The following is a 27454-nucleotide window of genomic DNA, read 5'->3' on the forward strand; positions in this document are numbered from 1 at the left end:
CCTCTCCCAACCCGATAAACCCGATAATACCCAAAACCGCCAAGGTTAGCCAAGTGTCCCGGACCACTAGTTGACTGACGTCCGTGGCCAAGCCTCACTTGCCATTCCTCCAAAATAGGCATGACACTCTCCGCGAGCCATGGATCATGGATGGAGAACGACAGATGGGGGGGAAAGGGGGGAAGGGCGGCGCGAGGTCCGAAGGCATGTCTTCATCCTGTCGTGGAAGAAGTATATATTGGAGACGAACGCACAGTCTAAAATCCCGTCTCTCTCCACTATCCCATCATCAATCCCCCAGGTATCCAGCTACGCACTCATCCGATCAGAAAACCTTGCTCAAACCCACCTACCTACCTTCTTCTTATCCACTACATCAGCAACCATGCGCAGCATTCTCGTCACGTTCCTCGGCCTCGTCGCCGCCTCCGTCGCACAGGCTGCTTTCACCGGTCCCTGCACCGACACCGCCTGCGGCGTCGAGAGCGAGAACTGCGAGGCTCAGGGCCGACAGTGCTTCCCCTTCCCCAACACCGCCCCAGCACTCCGCGAAGGCTGTGTGTGTGGCTCGGGCTAGATTTAGAGGCTGTAGACACACTCATGCACACACTGTGTTTTCGTAGGCGTAAGTACCGTCCAATTTTTTCCTCTGCGGACGCCGTCTCATCATCGGTCTAGGTTTTGGTTCGAATTCGGCAGCGTCAAGGCACCAGGGGCCGCGGATTTCAATGTTTTTGCTTTCCAGCGGCCAGAATTTTTTACCCATGAGCGAATAAAATTGTTTTGACCGCGTTTCAAATACCGTCCCACAATCAATAAACGAGCGAGGCACCTTGAAGCAGAGTGTTGGACTTTTCCCAGTCGTGTGTTGCTAGATATGCTTGTGTGACCACGCGCCATCTTGATATTCATTATCCGAGCCGCCTAAATGTCACCGGTAGCTGACCTTGGGTCATCCGTAACCGCATCAAGTCGCGAGCAAGCGTGAAGAAGTGCAAAAGCGTGGTCCAGGCCCGGCTTGACCCGCGAACCGTTCGAGTCAGTTTATGTAAGAGAGCTTGGTAGTTGCTTGACGGACATCATGCCAAGTCAAACTGCCCAGCCCGGGGCCAAAAGGGGCCAAACTCTCACGGAAGCTTGTGTTGGTCAGCTCAAGGGTAGCCCTGATTGGTTTCTTGTGTGGTGAGATAGTCTCGGAGTTGAACAGCAATGACATGGACTAGAGGAGCGTGCTTTGCTTTATGATGGTCCTCATTGCAACATGTTCTGTCTGCCCAGACCTGGGTCTCACTAGAGACACGGAGAAGAATTCCCTACAGTCATCGTCCAGAGACTGATTCAAACAATTCCATGCGTCGTCATATGAACTTGGATGCGATCAGAAGACTGATGTGAACTTTTAGGCGTGGCCGAGAAGCTTATTGTGTGGTACACGTGGTGAAAGAGCATTGCAGGAGTCGCCACACCTTTTGATACTCCATAGCATTTCGGCAGCCCCAAAAACTATCACCACTCTTTGCAGACTAGTATGAATGAGTGTAGGGCTCTTGTGGCACGGGATGTCTTGGTCTTTTGTACTTCAACGTGGTAGTGCAACACGGGAGCTGAGAAGAAAGACGCGTAAATGAGACGGCAACGCAATGAAGGATGTGTTTTGCGCGTGTATCACAGGTCTGATTCGAGAAGGAGCGATGATTGAATTCAAAATGGAAAGAGATAGGTCTTACTTGTGCCTTCCCGTTCCTTCCTCAACACGTATCAGAAAAGAGCACTGGCTCTTTACTCGGCCTTACCTGTGAAAGCCCCCTCATTGCAAAATTGTCTCAAATTCCACCAGGAATCTCCCCTTCAACCCGAAATCGCGTTCGCGTTGCAATCCCATCCTCGAGATGTCAACGAATGGGAAGCGAAATGCTTCGGATTCCCCCACGGAACCATCCGAGAATGCCAAACTAGACATCCTCAAACAACAGTTCCCGAATACCGACGAGCGCGCCGAGTTCATCGCGGCCAAATTCTCCAAACTTCTTGGCGACGAAACCGTGTTCCCGAAGATTCTTGATCAGGCCCGCATCGACCGAAAACACCAGGTCGTCAACGGAACAGGTGACATTTCCGAATACTGGTTCAACTATACTGTGGACTTTACAGCTTGGTTCAGAGCTATGGAGCTTGGTAAGTCGGATAGCCGTGGTAAAAGTAGATCGTTGTTGACTTTTCGACAGTCAAGTCAGGAAAAAGAGAGTTTTTCCCCTGGCGAAGCGTCCCGTCATTAAAGCCCAAGGGTCCCGGCGATAGGGTTGTATGGTTTCCGAGGTTCAAGGAAACCCAGGCCATGCTCGCCAATCTGTCATCTCGTGAGCGTCTGGAGAATGGGCTTGTCTTAATGAAGGAAGAGCCGCAGATGAAGCGGACTTGTCCTAGCATGACCTCGACCGAACTCCGACAGGCCATTTGGGACGACGTCTTTCCAGGGCAACCTTGCGCCAACAATCGGCCGTTCGAGTTCGCCGTGCCCAATAATGTCGATGTCGGAGTACCAATGTATGGGGATGTGTCTGAATATCTCCAGCAGCTCCCACCTGGCATAAGAATGGCCATTGTTTCTGCCGAGAATCTCAAGGGAACAGTCGTCAAAGGCCTTGTCTTCGGCTACCAAGAGGATACCGTCGATAGCCCCTGGAACAGAATACTCCTTGCCGCGGTCTACAGCACCGCATTCCAGTGGGCTCGAGAGGCATTCATGACCAAGAAAAGAGTTCCCATCAGCCAGGCTTTCAAGAACTAGAGATTCTCGATCGCTCATGGTAACATCGGACCCAGCGAGCGAATGAAGCAGCTTAGCCTTGACAAGTCTCTGGTCGCCGAGTGCGATGCGCAACTTGCCCTCGGACCCTATCGTAACCAGGAGGAGCACGCCGTCTTCCGCGTGTCGGCGTGGTTGGAGAAGGAGAAGCTGCTGCCCGCCGATGAGCGTTGCAGAATGCTGCGTGGCTGGTGCGACCAGGTTCACGTCAATCTCGAGAGCCTGACTCCGGTCGACATGCGTATGGCCTGTCGTCGTGCTTGGGAAGACAAAATCGAAGAGTGGGCTAGGGCGGACTCGCCTCTTCAATTGTCCTGGGATGAGGAGAAGAAGTTCGCCGCCGATATCGCCAAGTAACGTACCTATATAGCTACGAGAAACATGAGGGAACAAGTAGAGGATAAGGGGGAAGGGGGCATTCAGACATGTTCTTTCTTCAGAATGAATAGCAAGCACGTAAAATGAGTGTGATGTTTTCCAGAGGGTGCCTTTGCACTTGCCCCTTTCTCTCTCTTACCTTCGATTTGCCTCTCACCTCCAGTACGTTCAGTACACCACGCGTTTTCTTCTTATCATTCAGAACAGACACTACACCTCAGTCATTCGCGGGATACTAACGTATGACTGGCAATTCGAGGCTGCTCCAACAGAAGCAGCAGCAGCACAGCGCGATCCCTGCCGCCGAGATGCCAGTCCAGCCACTGAAGTCGTCGGTGTCACTGGCGATGGGAGCAAAGTGTCCCGAGGGTCATCGTCTTAGGTATGGTAGCATCAAGTCTGACTCTGTTCCAGGAGACTGACCTGGGCCTAGTAGAACTCTTGACAGAGATAACGCTCTTCGTCCCAGCGGCACTGAAAGTCGATCTGCCATTCCGTCCTCTGCCGCCAACTCGTCTGTGACGCCGCCAGAGGTCTCCGAACGCATTCCCAAAATCTCATGAGGTAAGGCAACGATAGTAACGAAGACGAAGACGATAAATATGAACACGATATGGAGAGTGAGTCTCTTTTCCGTGTTGTCGATATACTGTCAGTCGGAATCTCGGGCGATGGCGTCTTTTTTTCTCGGTTTATCTCTGATAGGACCGGAATTTTCGATTTTCCAAACCCTTTCTACAAGAGCCACGTGGAAGTTGAAAGACGTTTGATGGAACTTGGATCTTCACGAGAGACGACCTGCTGGAAATACGACGACATGTTCGACGATGAAATTCACCTGATGTGGCGACCGGTGTCTAGAACCATCTGAGTCTGACCTGGGGAGATATTTCTAAAGATATCTGAATCAAAGATCGTTCGGAGCTTCCATAACCCTAATTGCTTCTATGTATCGTCTAGTTGGAGGCAGTGTATCGTACACGATCGTTCGAGCAGAATGTGGGAGTCGGGGAGAGATGACAAGATGACGGACGAGATGTTCTAGAGATTCTTATATGTCAGTCACAGTTCACGATACGGCGGATAGGACGCATCCAGAAGGGAACTTCAAGGCTCGGATAACCCCTTACTTCTGCCCTTCACAGTGAAGTAAGGCTCAGGTGCGCGGAAAGCTAACAGCAGAATGTATCAGACTGATTTTCTTCCACAAGCTGAGAGCGATTTCTGGAGAGACATGCTGCCATGAGAGAGAGAGCCAAAGCTCAGACGAGTGAGTGCTGGAGGGCGTCGACGGTGTTTTGCAACCGAGAAGGATGGCCTCGCGCGAGTTGTGCCGCCGGCAAGGCCACGGGAGAGAAGAGTTTTTCCTCGTGTGAGATTTGCCGTCGCGTCGCGCGCCTATTTCCCCCTTATCTGCCGATCTGCCTGGCCTTTGCTATGGGCTGGCACTGCGGCGAAGCAAATGGGTCGCCAGACTCACGCTGCAGAACACAATCTTTGGGAAATTCGCAATCTGGAGTCAAGGCAGTAAGGCAACCGGAACATGCTATAATTAGAGGATTCCGTTATCTTCCAGCGGTAACATAGGCCTCCTTGCAGAAGGCAGACGATGAGCCAGCGTCCGCGTTGGAAGCGAAGCTAAACCTGTTGGTTCACGGAATGCGACCTCAGCCAGAGTAATTGCCCACCAACCAACCAGACCCGCCAGTGCCGCCGGTCTGTTGGAAGCAGAAGACGTAACGAACGCAACGCAGCCAGGAAGAATGACAAAAAAAAACCTAAACCTGCGGCGATGACAGCGCTTGGATGGTTCACAAGTTGAGTCCACTGCGTGTCCGCATCCCGACGCGCTTCCAGCCATGGTTATTTCCGACGGCAGCTAGCGTTTTTACACTTTTTTTTCTTTTCTTCTTTCCCCTTCGTCCAAACACACTTGGAATGCGTCTTTTTCTCCAGGTCCCAGACCAGGGCTTTTAGAGTCGGAGGGGAGGGATATACTCATCAGCATTTTGCCCCGCTCTCCCCGTCGGCTGTTGTATGGACGGACCTCCATTCACATCTCCCACTTTCGAACTGGCCCAAGGGCGCAATGATAATGTGATTCAATGGTGTATCGTTGTTCATCTCGTAATAGTAGAGCCTACTGAACATTCACACAGGTACCTTTGCATCGCCAAGGGGTCTGTTGCTTCGTTGGCAGGCCCCCTTGCAAGACCATTCTGCTCCGACAGCCTTGCCTAACCACAAATTAGAGGGTGGTGACCTATAGATTTGGCTCCGGTGTGGCGTTTTATACCGTGCCGAATGGGCTCATGGTTATCATCGGCGTTTCGACGACAGGCTTTCCGCTTCTGGATGCCGGACAGGCACTTAGGACTGCGCCCGCGCTCGCTATCCTTCATGTATGCGAGGAGTAGCCGGCCACACCTCTTCCAGGACCATCGCGAAGCCCAGTGTATCAAAAAGAAATCAACAGACCCAATCGCCTCCTCGGAAGCTTCCCACGCTCCCATTGGCGCCTTCGGTGAAAGAAACGTATGGCGACACCCATCCGCGTCCTCAGGAGCAGACTACCCCTGATTCTCACCGGTTGGCCCCCTTGACGCATATCGAACACGGCGAAAACCTCTTCCAAGAATAACGCAAATGATCGCAGCGACAATCTCCTGCGCAGCCCATCGGTGGGCCCGCCGTAGAGAAGACCATACCGTTGCCACGTCAGAGCGGACGGACGGCTTTCCGACGCCCGACGCCTAGACGAGGCAACGAGAGGCATCCAAGGGCCTTGTCACTTATGGTGAATCTTGAGCACACTCCGGTTAAGTTGTTCCAGCACTGCAATTGAGCCCGTGCTGGCTTGCTGTTCGGCTCAGGCACAGGGAGTGGCTCGTCCACGACTGCCCAGGGCACCCGAGAAGACTTTTGCAATGGCTCGAGAATATGACGGCTGTGTTTTTGCATCGCTGCCCTACTCTTGAAGCCCCTGATATCATGTGACCGCCACAGACCTCTCCCTCCTTGACGCAAATCCAAGTAGCGTGGCCCATCTGCAAGCCTCATATGCTTGTATGCGAACGGCCCTCCTGACAAGACGTAGCGCTTCCGTGGCCCCTAGGCTCTCGCGGGAGGAAGCAAGCTAGATGACGGCGGCCGCTCCCGCAGCTACAACGGCCCTCGTTACTCGATTCTCGTGCGCACGGTCTGTAGTTTTGTCCTGCGACATGGACGTTGTGTCGCCCTACGTGACGGCGTCGGAAGGTTTCGCCGGCTCTCGAGGGAACATCCCTCACAGCTTTGGTAACCGCTGGGATCTACTTCAAGACGGGCTCGCGCTTCGTAGAACGTCCAAGATACCCCGCGCCAGCACGCCATATCCACGGGCGGTGCTCTCCGTCTACTTCAATTCCAGAGGCGTCCACTTGAGCTCGCAACGGCGGGGATCACTGTGTGTTGACGGCATGGCGGATGTCCAAGGACCGTTGAGCAAAACGCCGTGGTGTGTTTTAATTCTATTCTATCTAGTGTTGTCTATATAAAAAGCCTCCAGATCTAACGAAAAAAAAGTAAATAAACGAGTGCAGCCCGTAATCTATCGTTGTCCATCGCGTCCCGAGCCCCCCCTTTTCCGTTGCCTTCCCCCCCTTTTTTTTGAATGTTTTGTAAATGATTCCATATCCGACGTTCCGCTTTTGCTCCTATTTCCCCGTGTCGTTTCCTCCTGAACCTGACAACTCCTCCGTTGCATGGACCAGTATATCGTCTGTCGGCCGGGCGGCCGTGTTCCAAAGAACCGGCGGCGAGACCGGGCCTAGACCGTGTGGTTGTTTGTCTGGGAGACGACCAGGTTTTGGAACACGGCCCTGCGGGCCGTAACCTTCATGCCTCTGATGCTGATGGCGGGTTGAGTGAATGTCTCGTCGCTGCCGACGCGGGCGCTCGTCTTAGGGGTGCCAGCCGAGCTACGGTCGGAATCGTCGCTCGAAGAGCTCTTGGAGTCCGGCGGACTTCTGCTGGAGTCGTCCAGGCGCCCTTTGGCGCTGGCGTCCAGCTCAGGGGTGCCAGTGGAGCTGCGGTCGGTATCGTCGCCCGAAGGACTCTTGGAGCCCCGCGCACGTCTGGGGCAGCTGTCAAGATGCTCTTTGACGCGGTCCTGCCCGTCGTCGCCTTTGCCCTCAGGAACGTAGTCCCCACAAGGCATTGGCTTCCCGTGCACGCTGGATACGTGACGCTTTAAGCTAATGCCAGGTACCCTGGGTTTGTAGTCGCAAAGGGAGCATTGGTTCTCCTTGGGCTGGTCCGATGGGGACATCCTATGGGGTCGTTTGTCGTCTTCTTGGGTGGGAAAGAGTGGTTTGTGTGCAAGAGGTAGGTGTCTTTGAGGGCAGAGGGTAGAGACACTGGTGACTGATGGGGAGAATCTCAACATCTGGTGGCCAGAACCAGGCTCTTTATACTCATTGTATCGAGCCTCTGCATGCCAGCCAGGCGGACAGCGTAGCCTGCAGCAAGTTGTCGCGTGCAAGTTGATTCCTCTGGGACAGCACAGTCACCCCCCCAAAGGTACCTAGTACAAACTTGCGTACACCGCTTGCTGGACCTGGACGCCCATAACACCTGCTCAGGGCCGGATTCCAGGCCAGCTGTATTCCCAGACCCGCCCGCTGTTCCGCCTCAGATTCAATATCCCGTCGGTCCTCCAGGATCCTGTAGGCCGTTCAAGCGCGCTGCGATCGCTCTCTCCCTCTCCCCTCGCAGCAACAGGCTGCGAACAGCAGGCGACTGGGTTCGCACCCCCCTTGCCGCGGGGTTGAACATGACACCATTCCTCGTGCGCCCGTACGCTCTTGTGGTGGGTTGGATCCCGACCTCCGTGAGATGGGCCCAGGTTTTCTAAACAATAGTGCGAAAGACGTATATATGTAAGGACTTGGACCGTGCATGATTCTTGGCGTCCGGGGGTGTCAGCTATTTCAATTTGCAAGCCTAGTTCCCCTGTGATAGGTATACTCCATCGTTTGTATGAAGGTGTCATCTTGCCATCCACCAAGCGTAGGCAGTCTAGATGAGACCCTCATCATCAACCCGCTCACTCAGGCTCGAGGGATGTCACCCCTCCTCGGAAGCGTGTGTGGCCTTCCGAAATGACGTGGAAAGGAGTGTGAGACATCCGGTGCCTTCTCACATCTTCGGCCGCCCTCTCCCCTGCCAGAACGCTGTGAAAGAGCAAAACGTACGATTTCTGCAATAATATACAGATGTCAAAGTAGGGACTAACTGTCTGCCAAAGCAATCTACATCCACCTGCATTAGCCCTCGGATCTCTCATCAGCCGTTGTAGCAATGCAGATCAGGTAAGGTGAGATGAAATTGAAAGCCACACAAACACAAGGCCCTAGCAGCTTAAGTCGACTGTCCCGGGGGGGGAAGCTCGAAATTTCCTTCAGCGCCTTAAGCCACGCAATCTCGTACTCGGGTCATCATGTCCGTAAATTCCTTGACGGGCGACTGCTCGTACCGCCCGCCTCGTTTCGATTTCTTATGCACCCATTTTTGCAGTGCGCAACGCAGCCTGTGTTAGCCCTGCCCGTTCTGGCACCCCCGTTCCTCCTAACGCATGTTTCTTTTGAGAATCATATGAGGTGCTTGCCGGCCTGCTCGAAGGTTGCTCGCTTTTATTACACTAGTAGCTAGAACTGTAGTACTCCAAAATGTTGGCCACGTGGAGCGGGAAAAGGCCAACGTCGCGGCTCACTGTCCACACGATAACGACCGGTCAGCGAGAGAGACCGCAACACCCGGAACTCCAGTGGCGCCCTCACGCGGCTGGATGAACCCGCACGGCAGGATCTCTGGGTTGTGTAACGTTGGGCCAGACTGCCCCTCGTTGCCGGATTCAGAACCGACGGGCTCTCTGAGTGGCGTCTTTGCAATCGTGTGCTGCTGAGACAGATGCAGATTCGTGCGCGCTTATCTCGATAAGCTCGTATCGGTCAGCATCCTTGCGCAGCTCAAGCTAATCGTGAACGTTAGCTGTCGTCCCAGCCCAAACGCCTAGCCGAGACGAGATCTGGACGGAAGCGCCCGGCGAACCGTTGGAAAAGGCCCGAAGCGTCCACTAAAACATGGCGGCGTTTGGCGTTCTGGATGGAATGGAAAGGAGGAAGGGGGGCTGACGACAAGAAAAGGTCACGAAATAAAAACGAAACAAATGACCACCTTAATCCAGTCCACAAACTTTTGTATCACCGGCGGCGGCTTCGAAACAAACGTCGTTGCTTGCCATGGACGAGAATCGATGGGTTCGTCCGGTCGGCAGAGTAACACCCCAGTGCTGGGTTCTTAGGTCAGCAGGCCACGTGACCAAGAGTAGAGAGACACTGCTCACCACCCAGAGATTACTGTATTTCTGCGTGGACCGTACCTCCAACCACACGCCATACGTATTTCCATCAAACGCATACGCACATCTGCGCGCGACAGGTACATCCTCAAGAGCGCTGATCGCCAGAATGGGCCACCGACACACCTTTTACTTTCGCAAGTCGTTTTTTTCTGGGTGGCCCTGGTTGCCGGAGTCAGGTCTGGCCCAATCGGCCGATCCATTGCTCGCACGCGCGCCGCCCATAATGCGAAGTTGCATTCACCGCTAGCTACTCTCTTCGGTTCGGTTCTGGTTTGAAATGCGCCGGCCGTCCTCCTTGTGGCTTCTTTAGGGGCTAAAAATTCGACAAGGTTACCGTCAAATATTGCTAGGACGGCTGCGCTCACGGAGGGTGCAAGCCTCCTCTCGTTTTGACGGTCGCAGGATGAGTAGATTGACCCTTGTAGGCGGTTCGCCTGCGACGTAGTTTGACTCACCTCATCGACGATCAACGTATACTTGCCTACCATCTTACGCGGTTGGGGAGACTTGTGGGCTGGGAAAGATGGCTAACAACCGGGACGAATGCATGGATTGATGGCCGTGCGTATGATTGACAGGCGGCTCGTCTGGTTCGCCTTCCTAGTGTCTTTCGGGCACTGTTACTAACCAATCCCTGCGGCTACAGGTTCCGAGATCCATGCCCGTTGCCTGCCTGCGTGTTCTCGATACAAGAGGTTTGGATCCCGAACCACCAACTCTACAGGCCCCCCCCAGGCCAAAGGTTACTCACTGCCCATTCGTTTATCTTTTCGCTAAGCCAATTGAGGTACGGGCTTCGTAAAGTCGGCCTCGTGGGGCGAACTGTCGGTGCCTTGCTCTGCGTCTCGCTCCTTTGAATGTTCGTGGGAAACCCCTTTCTCTCATGCGTGTGGTGATAATGCCAATATCCAATTGGCTCCTGGAGCGAGCTCCAATTTCTTCGTTAGCGGCACCCAAGACTTGGGTGCAGACGGCCAAGGAACTACTCCGCACCGCGGCAGGAGCTAATAATGCCCGTTGGCGGAGCCTCACGTAGAGAGCTTGCAAAGGAATGGTGGCTACAAAGACGACTAGAAGGGAAGTTTGAGGTATCGATGGCGGGGTAGCTTGTACGGTGAGCCCACCTTCGTTGGGCCGAAAAATGAACCAGAGGTCGGTGGCCGGCCAGTGGAAGAATGTGCTCTTCAAGAGCCGCCCGGGCAGAGTATCCAACCTTGATCGAGCTGAGTCACCACACCTTCAGTGAGGCTAGTCTTCTTTCTGCATCTGCTATCCACTTCGAGACACGGCGAGCAGACTAGCGTCGTAGATGTACGCTGTACGCCGCTATTACCTACCAGCTCCTACCTCGTAAAAAAGACATTGTTACCGACAGTGAAATGAAAAAAAAAAGGTTGCCACGGTCCCCCTCCCAAAGAGCACGACTGACATAAATGAGGTAGGTACATTGATGTACAGCAACCTGCATGTTATGGTCCTATTTCCATTCTGCGGGACCTCTGTTCAACGCAGCGAATCGGAATACGGCGGCTGGCTTCCTAGCGGCCGAAGAGTGATCATACGAAGATGACATCCACATATAATCATCATCTTCCGAGGCCATAAGGCTGACGATCTAGATGCCAGCGTGGGCAGCCCGCGGACAATCCTTTGTACGCGCAACAGCGGGGAGGGTCATGGAGAATACGGCTCACCGAGCCTGACCGAGTCTGGCGCAAGACCCGTCTGCGGCGCGCCCCGACGCTGGGGTCGTCGGCTTGATTGCCTGGTCCTCTCCCCGCGACGGCCGCAGGAACTCATTCGCGGATTTCCAAGGTTGCGGGTGTGCTTTTGTCTCCCGGTAGGAGAAGAGGAAGCTCGAGACATGCAAATCGCAGCGTTCGGACTCAGCGTTCGGACTCGGGACGAATCATATGGCAAAGGGCGCGATATCGCAGCATCTCTCGGCAGCAGCGTCATAGCCTAAGCGAGATTGTCCCCATGCATCAACGCAACCTCTTTTCCTTGCGCGGGCGTCTCTTGCAAGTGAGGCGGCAGGTATTCTGATACCCGGCGTACCTCGATTACCAAGGATTGAGGCCTCTGGAGTTTGGCAAGTCTCGCTCACAAGTCTAGTCTTGTTTCTCAGGATATCCAAGACCCACTTCTTTTTGGGTCCTAAACCGCCCTCCCTCTCTTAGCGCGTCTGAGAGATGACCGCTGGCCTTTTCCTCCCCCTTCACTGCCTCCCACCTCATCGTACTCGTCAGGCCAGTAGAAGGGCGCCGCCGAGAGCTCCAGGGTTGGGGCCATATCGATGTGCACGTCGTCCGTACTTGGTCGTGCGGATGTGACGCGAACGACCGGGTTGCCTCAACGACACGGAGATGAGCCAGGGCGCTATCTTTTTTCTTTTGGCCCCCAATACCTATGCAAGCTACCTCATACACGTGTACGTCCACACACCCACACACCCGCAGAGATGGCTGACCTCGAGAGCACCACGGGCCTGTGCCAGCTTGTCGGGATTCTTTAAGGAAAAAAAGGATCCGGTGGACTCCTCACTTGTTCCCCTCGCCCCGAGCAGCCAACTTCTTCACTGGGTATCCGGTGTTGTTGGAGGCGGCGCCGGGGAAGAACCAACAGTCGTTGGTGGACACGGGCGGCGAGGCAGGGACGGCAAGGATGATCTTCTGTATGAACTACAGGAGCATCAGAATTGCGTGTCCCGTCTCTCAAGATGATGGGTTTTGCCTGGGTTGGGATGTGTGCTGAGTCTTACCTCGGTGCACATCTTGTCCCAGGTCAGGACCCGCCCGTCTCCTGAACGGAGAGGCATCTTGAGCTCTGCGCCCGAGCCGGCCAGAGGCCCAATCATCGTGGGTGGGAGAGCTGCCATCTAGGCGTCTGTCTCCTTCTCCAACATGATGGCGGCGGCGACGCGGGGTGGTGGTGGTGGTGGTGATGGGGGCGGCGAGGGCGACTGCGGCGGCGGCTTCTGGGCAGAGATGGGGGCACCGGCCTCGTCGAGCTCTACGTCGTCGTCGTCGTCATCGCGGCGGCGCTTGGCGGGGATGCGGGCGCGGGGGGCAGCAGACAGAGACAGGACTGGGAGGGAATCGGCCATCTTGGGCAAAAGAATCTTACGACGATGGGCGATGCAGATGGGAAGATCTGACGACAGACGTCCGACGACACTTCATACGTCATACACTCGCAGTCCTACCTCTTGCACAAGGAGGCAGTTGCTTGTGGTGGTGTCAGCTGCTGCCCATTACTCGGGTCCTACGTCATGGTGATTGTGTTCTCTGCTCAGTCCTCCCACATGGGAACTGCGCACCCAGGTGTCCCGCCTGCCCAAGCCCGACGAATAATGAAAGAACGAACGATTGCCAGTTAATGGTTGAGCTTGACTCTAGTTTGACATTGTGAAAAGACATAGGAGGTGTAGAATAGGTGGGAGCTTCGGCGCCGGTGAAATACCACTACTCCTATTGTTTCGTTGTCGCATGTCTGTCGTGAATCGAGGGAATGGTACGATTTTACTCAATCTCGGTGCTCTCAGGGAGCTGAATCGTGTCCATGGCGTGGACATTGGCCATATCGGCCGGGCTCATATCCAGTTCCATGAGCCAGTCATCGGTGCGCTTGTAAATGTCGTCGCGCAAATGGTCGGTTAACATTCCAAGTCGGTCCCAACTGTACGATTTGACGTACATCAACGATGTTCCGAGGCGAATAGTGGCCGTGGCCTAGGTGCCGTTCTCCTTGGTTTTGTCGAACATTTGCTCGTAAAGCGTCTCGTTCTTGACGTAGTAGACAATTGAATTGTTGGCGTTGATAGTGCGGATCATCTTTGTGACCGGCTGCTTGGTGTTAAGAAGGTCCGGAAGGGCCTTGAGACTCAGTTTCTGGCGAATGCGGTCATTTGCCATGTTTTTCTTGATCCAATTGACCAGACCTTTGGCCATAACCGCCTTGCGAGGATAGGCGAGTTAGTCGACCAAGTGTTACCAGTTGTGTGACAACTGAAAACCATTCTTCTTCTTCTTCTTCTTCTTCTTCCTCCTCCTGGTAACGCTTGGACTCGGCAATCACATACCACCGATCAATAATCAGTCGGCAACCGGCTGGCTGTTTTCCTAGCTGCCGCCCTTGTCTTCTCAATAGCACTGACTTCTTCCTCATCGCTAATTAGTAGGCCATCGTCACTCTTGGACTGCTTCGACCTGATTTCGCGCCGAGAACTCAAATCCATGCACAAGGCTCTGTGCCCGAGCATCAGATGGCAAAGAGAACAATGGCTTCGCGCGTCCAGAGCCATCGAACTTGGCCACCCTCCCGTCAGGCCTTCGTACGGCTTTCGCCGTCTTCTTCGCATCCCACTCCTTCGATCCCATGAGAGCTACCGCTCCTGGTGGCTGTCGACATCGTGTGTCTGCAGCATGCTCTCTTCATTTGCTCCGCCGCCCACGACAACTTCGCAGACCTTGATCTGAACCTTCGGCTGGACAAGCTCTCGGATGCCGGCCCTCCTTTCTGTCAACATTTACCAAAAACCCCGAGGCTCTCCAGTTGACTTGTCTTGCCAAGTCTGGCTCCGCTTCAGAAGGCAAGCTTCTAAGTTCGCCTATCCGACGGGACATTATTCGGCAATCAGGCGAGGTTTTTCGGGCTGGCCGGCTCTAAATACACTACCAGTGCTGCTTGGTTAAGCGCTTCCCATGAATCTACAATTCAACCGGCCAAAGATGCACCAACAGAGTGAAGGTCAGATGGAGCATTTCGGTGCATTTGCGAGGATTTGACATCATTCACTCGGTCCGTTCGCCTCCCCGGCTTTCGGACCGGACTCGATCCACCAGAGACCAAGAGCGAATCAAGAACGAACCAGATTGGTTTTCAGTTGTCACACAACTGGTAACACTTGGTCGACTTGCTCGCCTATCCTCGCAAGACTGGGTCGGGTGGATGCGCTGGGTGGAAGTGTTCGCTCACTGACCCCGCCATGCCCGTCCTTACTCCACGATCGGTGCTACGTGTTGACTACAGATCTTGACAGCTGGGGGACGATAAACTTAAATGCTTAAATGGACTACTTGCTTACGTCCTGGGTTATACTAGTTTTGCTTTTGTGTCTTCAAGACCGCGGCAGGCTTTGAGACCGACCTTACGCAACTGGCCATAGCGTGTTCCTCGGCAGTCTTGTTCGGCAGTTCGCACAGCCCCCGCCTAGGGGTAGTGGTGTCACCTCCCTCCTTGCTACCCGTAATAAGCATTGCAGATGTCTGCAGGTCACACAGCGTTCCTAGTAGGCGCAGATGAGTTCCCAGAATAGAAAGTCTGCCGCACGAATCACGTGCAAGTATGACCGTTTAACGTCTCTTTGCGACTGTCGAACTTCAGCCGGATCTGGGACGGACTGCATTCCGACGGAATGGGCGGGTATTTGGAGAAGAGTTCGTCGAGACATGACACAACACGATGTGAACAAAGCCATTATGTGCACGAGAAAGTGACTGCAAGCAGATTGAGGCTTTGTTGTGATGCCCTATGCCAAGTACTTCTGAGCCTAAACTCTGTGAATAATTCGCACTGTTCTTGATATTCATCCTTGTACTCGTCGACGATGTCGTTCAGGCTGTGGTCAGCGGTTATTACGGAAAGCCGCTCAACGATAGCGAGGAGTGAGGCTCACCTGTCTCCCTGCTGTGCCCAGAAGGCCTCGTCGAAGAACGGCATCTGCGTCCAGTTGACGGGTATGTCACCGGGGGTCTCTCGGACAAGCGGAGAGTAGACTTGCTCGGGTCCAGCGCCGCAATCGGGGTTCTGGTACTGAGTACTGCTTACGCAACCTTCGTGGGCGGGGAGGGCCCGATGGGACCCAAAATCAAGACGGAAGCGATTCGGCTCCGCCATGTCTCTGCATCTCGCCCTGACATTACACACACTTTCTAATGCGGCGCTTGTTGTTCGACTCGTGCGTCGCGCGCTTCGCTCCGCAGGGCATGACGGTCGGCGGGAAATGCTTTTGGAACACGTGTCGGTCGCGGTCGGACTTCGTCGAGAAGGGCCTGGAGCCGCAGCTGGGCACCTCACAGGGGAAAAGCGGCCTGTCGTGGCCTCCGTCCTTCATCGCGTCTCACGACCGAAACGAAACAGCCTCGGAGAGATGGTGCGTCCGTCTCATGCTTTCTGCCCGGCTTGCTGGGCGCAAAAAGTCGACGAGTTTGTGGCTTTCGCCTCCTTTTGAAAGAACGAGCGAGGACATGCCCTGTCGTGCTAGGGCTCTTGGAGTCGCAACGGCCATGTTGATAGAAAGGAAAGCATACTGCATGAGCCAGGGGCCTGGAGGCATCAATATAATCATACGCAGCTTCTTTCGAACCGTTACTTCGCCGTGCCAGCTATTGTATCTGGTCGCAGGGGGCAAGAATGGGGTCATGGGCGGCGCATACCACCGCATAGACCCGGTCCAAGACGGCAGAGGCAGCACCATGGTTGCCCGTTTCCGTTTAACTTGCAGAAACCGAGTATCCTACGGCCCGTAGGGGATTAAGTACATCTTCCACAAGTCTTCGTAACCGACGGCCGAGAACGGATCCTGATGGCCGACGCGGACCGCTGATGGACGACGGCGTGAGCACGTCCGTCCAAGACCGAGTGGCCCGCTATATCGGCCAAAGCTCCGGACACCTGTGCCAAGGGGACCGAATCTTCGCGCTGGTTGGCGTTGAAACCCCTCACGACCAAGAAGAAGACTGTGCGCTTGCCCTTCGGCAGTGGCAGTGCTGGGCCAAAGACATCGAACGGAAGTGCTGCTGGCGTCGTGAACACGCACCGACATCTGTCTAGAGAAGCACCGGAATGGAAACTGTCACACCGCACGTCAGCAAACAATAAGGTCAAAGGTCTCGAATTGATCAGGATTTCCTATATCGCGGGGCTGCTCACTGGTTTTCCGTGTGTCTCGCAAGCGGCCTCTGCCTAAGCCCCGGCTTCGAGAAGTCAAGTTGTTTCCTCTGACGTTTTCTTCTGTCGAGTATCCAGGAGCTGCCGTATCGTCTCGTCTCGTCTCGTCTGCCCGACATGTAAACAGCCCATCCGCTTTACTTAGGGAGGTAATTACCATAAGAGAACCTCGAGAACGAAGCCAAGCGTGTCAAGCGCCCCCTGACGGTGCGTCTTGAGATCCATCTAGACGCATCGTCATCATTCGTCCGAGTTTCTGCAACTCCCTTACAACCCCCTGAGAAAGAGATATCTCATCGATGTAAACGATAAATTTCATGCCAGGGCGACGCTTCGACCGTCACATCTGCGCCCGGGCGGTGCGAGAAAAGAAGCAAGGTCCGAGGAGCCGGTGCTAGTTTCCCAGCGAAAAGACCTTTTCCCCCCTTATGACGAGGCCTCGACATAGGCGGCACAAGGCAGACACCCAGCGGAACCTTCGAGAAACGAGACGGCGACGCCGTGTTGTAGTGCAGCTAGTGCAAGGCAGACTGGCGGGCGGAGTGGGGCTTGAAACTGCGCAGCTCGTGTGCTGGTCTGGATGATGCAACCTTGTTCCAACCAACGAAGCCAAAGACCCTCCCAGCCGGCGCACCGCGGTCATCGGAGGAGGGCCGCTTCTGCGAGCTTCTCTATTCAGGGACTATAGATGAAACGGCCGACTCTCTTCAGTGACAGATTGTGACACGAGCATTGGGAGCTGGCCACGTCCTGATGGTGCCTTTGCCGCCGGCAGCGTCGCCAAGCCTCCCAAATCCGCTTTGTTCATTTTTACACTTTGGTTGGCGGCCCATTTGTGGGTCGGTCCGTAAGCGATTGACTTTCGAAAAGAAAGAAAAGATTGATAACGGAAGCTTGACAAGTCGCCGTGGTGATGATGCTTCAACCCCTCTAGGTGACTCACTGCTGCGACAGGAATCATGTCAGTCGCGATCAAATGAGGTGGATTGGTGCCTCTCAAAGGGCTATACAGTGGTATCACTCCTGTAAACCCGTAGATATGCATGGTCTTGGCTGCCCTCGAGCCAGGGCACGCAGCAGCGGACGTTGCAGACCAGACAAGCGCAAGCGTGCACGCTGTCAGCCCCCGAGGCAGACTTTGTCCCTGGCTGCCAGATCACAGCCCACCTGGCCGACTCAAGGTACAGAACGGGCGACCCAAACGATGGTTCGCTCGGCCGGGAGCAGACTGGTGATGATAGGGCAGCCCCGTTCCTAGCCACACCGCCGCCCCAGTCAAGAAATCGGTTCGTTGCATTGATGATCATTCCAGGCAGAAGCCGACCTATGTGTGCCTTCGGGAAACCTCCAAGTCGCGCAACAGACGGTCTGTGTGCGCATGTCTGGTTGTCTATTGTATTCTGTAGGCAGATACCTAGTTGCGGCTGTACGTTCCCCGTCGGACAAAGGCAGCAAACCATGACCCAGGACAGATGTCGGCACAGTTCTCGGACTGGGTGTAACTTTACAGCGTTGATTATCACTTGTTGCCCTTGCGAGGCCATTACAGGACTAGTGTCTATATACTTGATCCCATAAGTTCAGAGGCAAGGCAAGGCAAAATAGGCGAGCGGGCATGCGTGCCTCAGCTCAGGGGTGAGGTTAACTGACAGCCGTTGTCGGGTATCCAAGCTCACAAATCGTAAACAAAGTTTGACCTCGTTGTTTGTTTTTTTCTTTTTTCTTTCAAACTTTTCATCTGTCATCTGTCTTGAGCAGGCCACAATGATAATGCCCCCCCCTTTTCCTGCCGACCCCTTTCCTTACGTCGCAACGGCCACCATTACGCATCCCCATCTCGACAGGGTGCTGGCTGGAGGCTACTCCCGGCCTGTTTACCTCTCTCTCAGCGGCGACCTGGAATCGTCTGATGTACTGCTATCACAGAAAAGACCAAATGGTGTGTCCCATCCCAGGGAGCCAAACCTGACACGAAAGCACTTAGGTGAGCGTCCGGGAACCCCCCGCAGACCTTTGGGGAAAACATCCCCACAACTTGGCTACGGTTATTGAAAGATGGTATAAAAGTAAAGTGATGATAAGAGCTGAGAATGTCATATTGGTACACCGCGTCCATCGCGCGCCAAGCCCTCGTCATACCCGTCCTTCGTCAAAGTCCCATGATTTTTCTATACGCTAAACCTTCTCACGCTCGCTCAAAGATAACCTATTCCCTATCGCAGCCGCATTGTCTTGTATGAATACGCCGCTCGTGATTTCGCCCTTTGGGGGGGCCGTCTCGGAGGAGATGCTAGTTCGGGTCGCTGGTGCAGCTAGGCGACCGAGAGCACACTTCGACCGTCACGTAGATGACGCCGTAGTTGGGGCCGTTGAAAACCACTTTGCGGTTTCGAAAGGCCTGCTCAGCCTCGCCGTCTCGCGGGTCGGCCCCGGTGATGCTGGCGTCGTCGGAGTCGGCGTCGCTTTCGATGGAAGGGACGACGGTCTCGGCCGCTGGGGCACCGGACCTGCACTGGCGGCATTCTTTTGCGTGTTTTTGTCTATAGTAGTAGCTTTTGATGGTGTAGCCCCCGCACACCATACGCTCTGGGTCTTTTCCGTGGGCATCGATGATGTGGCTGCGAACAGTAGCGTCCGAATCGAGCCGGGATTTGCAGTGGCTTCTCGGACATCGCTTGAGACTTGGGGTTGGCGCCGACATCGTAGTGGTGAGAACAGTTGGTGGTTCTTTGCAAGTTAAATATGAGGATGGTTGTTGTGTTATAGGGGGCAGAATGAGAACGAGTGTTGAGCGTTGATGGTCAGCTGCTAGATGGGGATCTAGATGAGTGGGAGGGCAGCCTTTATATGTCATCCTGTGTGGGAGCGACGCGATTAGATCTACTCCAAACAGCTCTACTCATTAGTCAATCTTAATCTGATACTATAAGTCCGTTCATAGATAGCCATGCGTTGGCAAGTACTCCCGCGGAGCCAATGATCTGCCTGACCACACCCTCTCGGTTCTTCCGAGCCACGCGAGTGTTAGGTGCTGGCACGGCGTTGAGACCCCTACAGTGTACGTCCCCAGTCGCGGCCGACCGAATGGAGGGAAAATGGTACGAGTTGACCGTCTTTTCGGAGCCTGGCACGGTTTGCCAAGTAACAAGTTTGAGATGCAGGTTCCTCGTGATTCCGAGTCGTCGATATGGCACCCCGGCCATCCTCCAATCTCCAACCCCTGCTGACCGGCGATGGATTTAGCACAGCACACAGAAAAAGTGCGTCGTGCGCGCCGTAGCCTAATTAGAAAGGGAGTTTTCGGTCAGCGTTCAGGGCACTTTGGTCCTCGTAACCCGACTGAGGTGCTCGTTATGACCAGGCCAAAGCATGCTCTTCAACACCCTGTCTATTTTGCCTTACTACCCATGCACCTTACAAGGACGGTTGCTGACGACAAGACTTTGACAGGCGTTTCTGTTCCCGATGGTGTGGCACGACCAGCAACGGGGAGCCGGGACCTACTAGCCGGTGACTTCTTGACTAGGGTAGTTCCGCCTTGCAATGCCACCCATTGGGGTGAGGATCGACAACCCCTACAGTCAGCTCGAGAGGTCGAGATCTGTTCCTCTGGCTGCGGGGAAGAATCCTTTGCACAATTGTCTGTATTGCTCATTGGACATGCACATGCTGCTCTTGGGGCACAACCGGGCGAGTTATGAAACCGAGAAAGCGGATACCGGGGGGCCCTGCTCGATTTACTTACCTACTCCCCAAAGGGAATAACACAAGATTAAGAAGAAGAAACTAGGGCTGCATGGTGAGATTGCTTCGGCGTGTAGGAACCACTTTTTTCTTCATTCAATTTCCTATGCTTTCTTTTTCCTATTCCCCTTCCATTACGGATACCCTCCTACTCATTCATCATTCCATGCCGATCCCTCGTCGACTCTTCCCCAACCCACCTTTATATTTGCTCCCCGACGAGAACCTGATGTCTGACATTCCCCTACTCGGTACTCAGCAGTTACCTCCTGACATTGTCGTTCGAAGGCCCTCCTAAACATCCTTGGAGGCCCGTATTCCCTGCACCTTGCCAGAACCTATGTCTCACCGCGGTCGTACCTCGTACTGCTACCTGACACTGCGACTGCCATGGCAGGCGAAGGTACTGTCCTTTGGTCATCGCATATGACGCATGGCGTCAGCCCGCAGAGCCTTAGGCCTCTACCCTCCCGTTTGCCCAAGGCTATGAACTGGAACAAAGCACAATTACAAGGTCACGTCTGATTGTGTAATGAGAGCACCAACACCGTCACCAAATAAGCTTGGACGTCCCTTGACGCTGATCATATGAGCCGCTCGGCACATATCTTTCGAAGGCAGAAGGGACATGGCAGGCCACATCAATGGACCAGGCCCTACAATAGTCAGCCTCGGCCCGCAAAAGGCCCCTGCCCTTCTGCAATCAAGATGACATCTTCAACGCCGTTGACTTTGGGGTGGTCTTCGTACTGCGATAAGCCCTAGACCCAGTATGCATTAACTGAATGTTATCCTTCTACCCCCCGATCCGTCTTCGTCTACCTGGCGGTTCCCGACCCCTTGCTTACGTGCGAAATGCACCAATCTTGATGATCCCCATTATCCTTGAGACACAATACTTGTGGCAGTTTGGGTGCCGTAGATCGTCCACTCTAATTGAACCTCCCCCCTCTTCCAGTTTCTGCGTGCATTACTGATGTCAGGCACAAATTTCGGGCTTATGTGGCGTCCGTGCGATCAACTCTTCATGTCAACCGGTCTTTTTGTCCCAAGCATGCGTGTTCTATAATGCGACCCATCGTGGTCCTGTCAGGCCCTCGCTAGGACCCAGTGGACGTTGGCCAAGGGAAACCAGATGCCAAAACTTGATCGCACTGTCTCCTTCTAGCAGGCCGTCAGGTTATGAACAGTATGCATAACTCGGTAACTAACCGCTATTCTTTGACCCTGGATCCTTGTCGATAAATGGCAAGCGTGAAACAGTGATCAGTCACATCGAAGGCAACACAAAGGTGAATGCTCGAACTGGCTTGACATGAAAAACGGTCCGGCCCGAGCCGTCTCTGGTGGTGGCGTTCCTTTAAGAGGCCAAGGACGGTTCGTCGCATTGCTAAGTCGGGCGTTCACTCTCCAAAAGCGGCAGCGTCCCACAGGCGTCTCGAGGCTTCCTGCACGCCACGCATGGTAGGATTCTCTATTCATTCTTCGAGTTGGCGTGTGCACCGTCATAGAAACACTGGGTGCTGCGTGCAGGCTACAGGTTTCGACGTCAACAGTTCTTGGCAGCGTACTTTTGAGCCATGGGCCAATGCACCTGGGGTTTAACTCGCAGCAAGGTAGTCGGCGAAGAGATTGCTTCCTGGCTAGAACTAGAACACTTGTCATAGATGAATACAGTGAGCCTCCTCTAAGAAACATAGTTAATCGCCCTTTGCCTCAGTGCTGGGAGCAAAGACGGAGATATCACACGTTGCCTCCTGTCAAGGGGGGTTCGGGAACCTGCTTTGTACATGCAAGACTGCGGGAGAAGAAACCACCACAATTGAATGAAAAATGATGAGGCATAATCTTAAATAGAAGAACCGATTTGGGCATTGAGCAAGGGATGAAACTTGTGCGGGAGACAAGAGCGACCCTGCAGACGACGAGATTCGACAGGTAACACTGGCAGGGGGCCTCAAAGCAAACGTCTGCCCACACATGTCTTTGAAGCGCATCGGGGCAGGCTTAAGGGAGGCTTACCGACTACCTGTCACATACTGCTAGGTTTGCTCATCTCATTATGAGCAACCCCACGGGATGAGCAGAAAAGGCATTGGCATCTGCCTCCTCGTCGCGGTCTAGAAGCGTACGTGGCGTCACGTAGGACATGCCAGGAATAAAGCACAAATTCGAGGCGTGAGTCCGGAAAGGATTGCCAGTGCAACCAAAGCATTGTTTCCACACGCTCGATTGCGTTCAAACACTGTTGGCGCATGCGCGCGACAGCCGACGGGCGCGGTCCGACAATGAGTCGGTCAATCGCTGGAGACGGCCATCGCACAGCAGCTCTCAGTGTGCAGCGTATCTCCCCCTTAGATAAAAAATATGTACTTAAAAATATATACAAAAAAAAAAAAAGCGGAGGTTGACTACCAATCGTTCCACGATACACTTTACAGCTCGTAGCTCGGCATACGAACACGCCGGGTCCGCTCCGGTGCGGTCTCAACCACTATGCGGGCCCCGGGCTACCGGGCTACCCCACTAACTTTCTCGTTGTTACGGCGGGTCCCTAGCCTCGGAACCTGACGGCGAGGTCCCCTGGAGAGCTCCGCTCTGGGACAACCCCGCATTGCCATGCAGCCTCTGGAAGCGGTACGGGTCGAAACCATGGCCGTGGTTCATCCCAACCCGATTTTGAGCCAGATTCTTCGACGCCTTTCGTGGCACCGCCGCGGCAATTGCCTTAATGGCTGGGGTCCATGACTCCAAAAGCACAGCGATTCGCGTATCCTTCACCCTATTCCCGAAACTGTTTTTCATATCAGCCTGGCGATGCCTCCACCGGACAAATCAAAAAGTATTTGTGCAGGAGCCAAGACTGCAATGTAAAAATGTGTACTGGATTGGAAATTGTCCGGTGTAATCGTCAGCTTGGACGCACTATGCTTGGATTTACTGGAAGATGGGCTTGCAGCTACTTCGGGTGTCCTGGTAGGTACTTGAACAATACTCAAATGGGTGTGCCTTTGTTCAGTACAGGCTAGGTGGGGGCCATATGTCGCTTAAAGTACCTAGGTACATGATTGCTCACTGTGCGCAGACATGTAGGTGAGCTGGTTCATCTGGCTGCTATGCAGAACCCCCTTCAAAATGGTAAAATTGGTGATCTATGGTGTTTTTGTTTTTGAGCTGCAGAGCCTTCCTGGGATCTTGCTGTTATGCAGACTAGGAACACGCCGGCCAGAGGCGCTTGCTGTCTTACATGTACTAAGTCGCTCTAAGTTGCACGTGGTTCTCCCCATCTGCCCCTCCTTCATCCCGAATCTACCATTGTCATGTCGCCACACGTGTACGGTTCGTCCCATCGTCTGGCTTGGCAATCTGAATGACGAGTGGCCACCGTGCGTGACTAAGCGTAGTTGTTGGGGGGACCTGGGGTACAGTACACGTTAGGCGACGGCTACGCCCGCTTGTACAGTGGAACTCACCCCATAACCGGGCCACTGAACACCTGTGGAGCTACCGAATCCAGGTACGTCTGTTGGACTTGGAATTTTTTTAGCACGTTCATAATGCTGCGAGTCTCTGCGCAACCCGCAGCCATTGATCCTACTCAAGAAAAAAGGCGTCGAGCAATTGATCGTCGTTGAAAGCTGGGGCCTGCGACTGCTCCTCCGATGCCGCAGGGTCCCTAAGGGGTTGATGGTGGAGGACGCCGAAGCTGATGTTAACCGAGTCGTCGTAGTGCTGCGGCGGCTCTTGTGTTGCAACCAACAGCGGAATCCGCGCTCTATACAGAAATGAATAGGGGTAGGAAACAACGACAGGCTGAAACCGGATTACCACCAGCAAGAAAAGAAAAGTCACGTCTACCTATTCTTATTAAGAATCTGCACATCTTGTGCGTATCCGTTCCCATCTCATATTATTTCTTGCATGCATTTAGAAATACCTGGAGATGATTTTCGTAGAACGCCGCGATGGACGTGCCGTGGTGTGGGCCCCCGATATGCCGATTAAGCCCCACTAGCGGTTCCGCGTGCGGCGGACTAGGGCTTCGGCCGCCGAGTCTAAGTGCGGCCCGCGGTGGGGCACCGGCCGGAAGCTGATCAGTACGTACCTGGGTGGGTCCATGTTCCACCTACTTAGGTAGGTAGGTAGGAGGATGTTGTCACTTCGGCCTAGCGCAAGCTCTCAGGGCTTTCCCAGCCGTGGGCAAGCTGCGACGCACGTCAGCACGGTGCAGGATTGCATTTCTGGATGTGGTACTATGCGTCAATCGTTGTATTGAAGATGAAGGTTCCGGCTCGAGTGCCTGACGCATTGATGTCCCGACCAACGGCCAAACGTGGGTTAAACCAACGCCCTCCCTCACACTGCACCCCCACGTCTACTCTCTTACAATGCATACACCCCATGTCGCCCCTCTTCATTCTGACCTGTATACGTACCTCCAACAGAATCTGAAAAGCCGAACTGCAAAAGAGAGTTGTCCAAGTCCGGTACTTCATCACTTTGAGAACCATATTGTGTCAGCGATGGCCGAATTGCTGTGGGAGCATGCATACCCATCTCCGGCCCAAGCACCGGGGTCAGTCGGCCAGTAGGCCTGGCTCGGCTCATAAACTTGAGGCGTGGGATCAATAACAAAAAGGTATTGAAGCTCAGGGTTTGCACTTATAATATATTCGGGCGCGGTATGGGATTCTGGAGCGTGGTGCAGGATATGCTGGGTGGGAATAGCTGAGTCATCCGGGGGGTTGCCGACCGGATGCGGGTGGGTATTGGTGCCGGCTCCGGCAACAACGCTGCCTCTCACCCCAGCGGCGTGTACGCTCTGGCACTTGTCGCAACTCTTCTGGTGCCGCGTGTTGTTGGTAGGATGATCTTTCAGTTCTTTCCCGCACGGCATTCGGACCTTGCGGCCATGCTTGCGCATGTGTCTGTTCAAGTTGGACTTGGTGGTGAGAGCCGCCGTGCAGCGTTGTTCAGGGCACTTCTGGGATTTTGTGGCGGCGGGGGCGGCGGAAGCTTCGTCTGCGGACATGGTGCTAAAGGGGGAGGTAGTCTAAGTCGTCCGCGGCTCGTGGCATTCTTGGTATCAAGAGTATGAAGATCAGCTGCGGGCCCTGATTACCAATGCGCAGTGAAGATGATAGTATGGCACATTGAGAAAGGATGGTCGAGAAAGCAGGACGGACGCAGCAAATCCCCAAATTTATATCGAAATTCTTTAAAAATCACATCGACATTCCTTTGATGCTCCTCAATCTTTCATTGTGCAACGGCCTCTGGCCCGGACTCTTACACGGGGCTGGCGGTGATGCCACTGATTGCGGATGGCTAAATATCAATTATATTGGCTCCCCGTCAGGCATCCATCAGCAGGACTTTTTTATTTTATTTTATTTTTTTAGGTTGCGTCCGCAAGCACGTGCATGGAGAGCGGCCGTCCTCACGACACTACAGCTGGGATGAGTGGATAATGGGCGGTTAGGCGCCGACTTAGGCTAGCAAACGGGCGAAGAAACGCCCGCAAAGATGCAGGGCAGCGAGACGGAACCGTGGCCACGGGACGACGGGAGTGTGAGCGAATGGGATCTAAAAACTCTACTAAAAAAAAAAAAAAAAAAAAAAAACCTGGTGCACCAACAGTGCATTCACACTAGCACCAAAAAGTGCACTAGCGACATGTCCCAGCTCCCCTGCCATCGTGCAGAGACTCCATCCATCGTCCGCCGTCCGCCGCCAGAACATATCAAGATTACCTAGTCTAACCCCGCACAATCGCACGAGGTCGCGATGGGTCGTCGGCCGGGGGTGAATCGGAACTCGGGGCGCTGTCAGCGTTGACGGCCAGCAGTGGATATTGTCTTGTTCATGCCCAATCAGCTGTCAACGAGCCATCCGAACCTTCCACCAGATGGGGGTTACAGTGTGCATCATTAAATCACGACACAGTCCACCAAACAAGCATGCGGGGCTGGAGGTCAAGGTAAGTTTCGGCAACATCAAGCTTAATTACACCTCATTCGGAGGCTCAGTTCGCCACTATTTTCAAACCCAAATCGGTGTTGATGGACTCGCTACATATATTCACACCAGGATCGGACCTGCCCATCGATGCTGCATATAGAATGCATGCACACCCGCCGATGATTTCATCGCCCAATCGCTATTGCACACTACATCACCTATTCCATTGGCTGGTCCATATATTGGGGCCTGTACCGCTGTCAGCCGGTGACCTTGCTTGCCTCACAGGAAGGTGCACCTAGCCCAAGGACATCACTCCCCAGTTGTAGTCCACTTCCATTTGTCCGGAATATGTCTGACCTTGCGGATACACCTCAAATGCATCGTCGAAATGAGTTGGCATTTCAACGTGTTGCTGCCAATCCGTGCTCACGTTGCCTCCGATGGCATACCCGAGAGTTGAGTGGTTGAGTTCCACAAAGGACTGGTGTTTGAATCCCTTGATGTCTTCGGACTTGGGCGATGAGTTGAGTTCCGGGCATATGCAGGGCCGGTTGGCGAACATCTCGGAGCTGCTACTGTCGTCGGGAGCCTGGCTAGCCGAAGTAGTCGAGTCGCTGACTGTCTTGTAGTCCTCGTGTTCGTCTTTGAGTCTGACTCCGGTCCAAGTTGGACGTGGTTTTTGAGCACCAGGGAGGTAGTCTTGGTGCAACATCTCCCGGTGCATGTGGTGAAGGGTGTCAAGGCTTGTGGCCTTGAAGTCGGCGCGGAGGTCTCGGCCCCCAAGCATTCGAAGTATGTCCATGCAAATGCCACAACTATCAAACAGATGTCGTTTGTAGTTATACGGTACGTTCTGCAGTTTTTTCCCACATAGCATGGTAACCGGTGCTCCGTGCTTTGCAGTCTGATGTCTTGCAAGGTTCGGGGCCGACGCGAACGGAGCCGACTTGCAACCCGGCATCGGACATTGTAGACTCGGCTTGAAACATTCTTGTTCCATAGCGAAAAGAACTTTGCCTAGGTTGGTGAGGGTTGAGAGTGCAGGAAAAGTGAAAGCTTGTTTATGAGGTACGGCAGTCCAGAAACCGGTCCATGGAGCCCATTAGACGTAGTTTGTCTTGGAAAGTGAAGGTCAGTTGAATATATAGTTGAGAAATATGGAAGATTGAGGAAAAGAGGAAGATAATGTTGTGCATGAACCTTGATCT

At 54.0% G+C, this 27454-nt stretch overlaps 10 protein-coding genes across 10 annotated transcripts; 4 read left to right on the forward strand and 6 right to left on the reverse strand.

Annotated features, from left to right (window-relative positions):
- Positions 1-385: 385 nt before the first annotated feature.
- LY79DRAFT_668115 (uncharacterized protein) lies at positions 386-1441 on the forward strand (the record flags this gene model as incomplete). The annotated part of the gene is made up of 2 exons (XM_060563477.1): positions 386-557; positions 1404-1441. The coding sequence occupies 2 exons, from the start codon at positions 386-388 to the stop codon at positions 1439-1441; spliced, it is 210 nt and encodes a 69-aa protein (XP_060416377.1).
- A 448-nt stretch (positions 1442-1889) lies between these two features.
- On the forward strand, positions 1890-3163 carry LY79DRAFT_588721 (uncharacterized protein; the record flags this gene model as incomplete). Its single annotated transcript, XM_060560948.1, has 4 exons — positions 1890-2175; positions 2226-2758; positions 2789-2997; positions 3028-3163. The coding sequence occupies 4 exons, from the start codon at positions 1890-1892 to the stop codon at positions 3161-3163; spliced, it is 1164 nt and encodes a 387-aa protein (XP_060416378.1).
- A 3829-nt stretch (positions 3164-6992) lies between these two features.
- Positions 6993-7382, reverse strand: LY79DRAFT_668117 (uncharacterized protein; the record flags this gene model as incomplete). Its single annotated transcript, XM_060563478.1, has 1 exon — positions 6993-7382. The coding sequence occupies one exon, from the start codon at positions 7380-7382 to the stop codon at positions 6993-6995; it is 390 nt and encodes a 129-aa protein (XP_060416379.1).
- Positions 7383-12127: 4745 nt separating this feature from the next.
- Positions 12128-12405, reverse strand: LY79DRAFT_668118 (uncharacterized protein; the record flags this gene model as incomplete). Its single annotated transcript, XM_060563479.1, has 2 exons — positions 12128-12268; positions 12349-12405. The coding sequence occupies 2 exons, from the start codon at positions 12403-12405 to the stop codon at positions 12128-12130; spliced, it is 198 nt and encodes a 65-aa protein (XP_060416380.1).
- LY79DRAFT_547429 (uncharacterized protein) lies at positions 12132-13050 on the forward strand. The gene has a single exon (XM_060557321.1). The coding sequence runs from the start codon at positions 12531-12533 to the stop codon at positions 12996-12998; it is 468 nt and encodes a 155-aa protein (XP_060416381.1). The 5' UTR covers positions 12132-12530; the 3' UTR covers positions 12999-13050.
- A 268-nt stretch (positions 13051-13318) lies between these two features.
- On the reverse strand, positions 13319-15485 carry LY79DRAFT_668120 (uncharacterized protein; the record flags this gene model as incomplete). The annotated part of the gene is made up of 4 exons (XM_060563480.1): positions 13319-13543; positions 14741-14828; positions 15163-15207; positions 15265-15485. The coding sequence occupies 4 exons, from the start codon at positions 15483-15485 to the stop codon at positions 13319-13321; spliced, it is 579 nt and encodes a 192-aa protein (XP_060416382.1).
- Positions 15386-16484, forward strand: LY79DRAFT_111233 (uncharacterized protein). Its single transcript, XM_060550696.1, has one exon. The coding sequence runs from the start codon at positions 15524-15526 to the stop codon at positions 16115-16117; it is 594 nt and encodes a 197-aa protein (XP_060416383.1). The 5' UTR covers positions 15386-15523; the 3' UTR covers positions 16118-16484.
- A 2225-nt stretch (positions 16485-18709) lies between these two features.
- Positions 18710-19472, reverse strand: LY79DRAFT_111236 (uncharacterized protein). Its single transcript, XM_060550697.1, has one exon. It carries the CDS (start codon positions 19390-19392, stop codon positions 18829-18831), a length of 564 nt encoding a protein of 187 aa, XP_060416384.1. The 5' UTR covers positions 19393-19472; the 3' UTR covers positions 18710-18828.
- A 5010-nt stretch (positions 19473-24482) lies between these two features.
- Positions 24483-25314, reverse strand: LY79DRAFT_657883 (uncharacterized protein; the record flags this gene model as incomplete). The annotated part of the gene is made up of 2 exons (XM_060562715.1): positions 24483-24780; positions 24836-25314. The coding sequence occupies 2 exons, from the start codon at positions 25312-25314 to the stop codon at positions 24666-24668; spliced, it is 594 nt and encodes a 197-aa protein (XP_060416385.1). The 3' UTR covers positions 24483-24665.
- Positions 25315-26270: 956 nt separating this feature from the next.
- On the reverse strand, positions 26271-27435 carry LY79DRAFT_547440 (uncharacterized protein). The gene has a single exon (XM_060557322.1). It carries the CDS (start codon positions 27244-27246, stop codon positions 26542-26544), a length of 705 nt encoding a protein of 234 aa, XP_060416386.1. The 5' UTR covers positions 27247-27435; the 3' UTR covers positions 26271-26541.
- Positions 27436-27454: the final 19 nt, after the last annotated feature.

This window comes from Colletotrichum navitas, assembly GCF_030913465.1.
Source record: "Colletotrichum navitas strain CBS 125086 chromosome Unknown LY79scaffold_16, whole genome shotgun sequence".
Lineage (NCBI taxonomy): Eukaryota > Fungi > Ascomycota > Sordariomycetes > Glomerellales > Glomerellaceae > Colletotrichum > Colletotrichum navitas.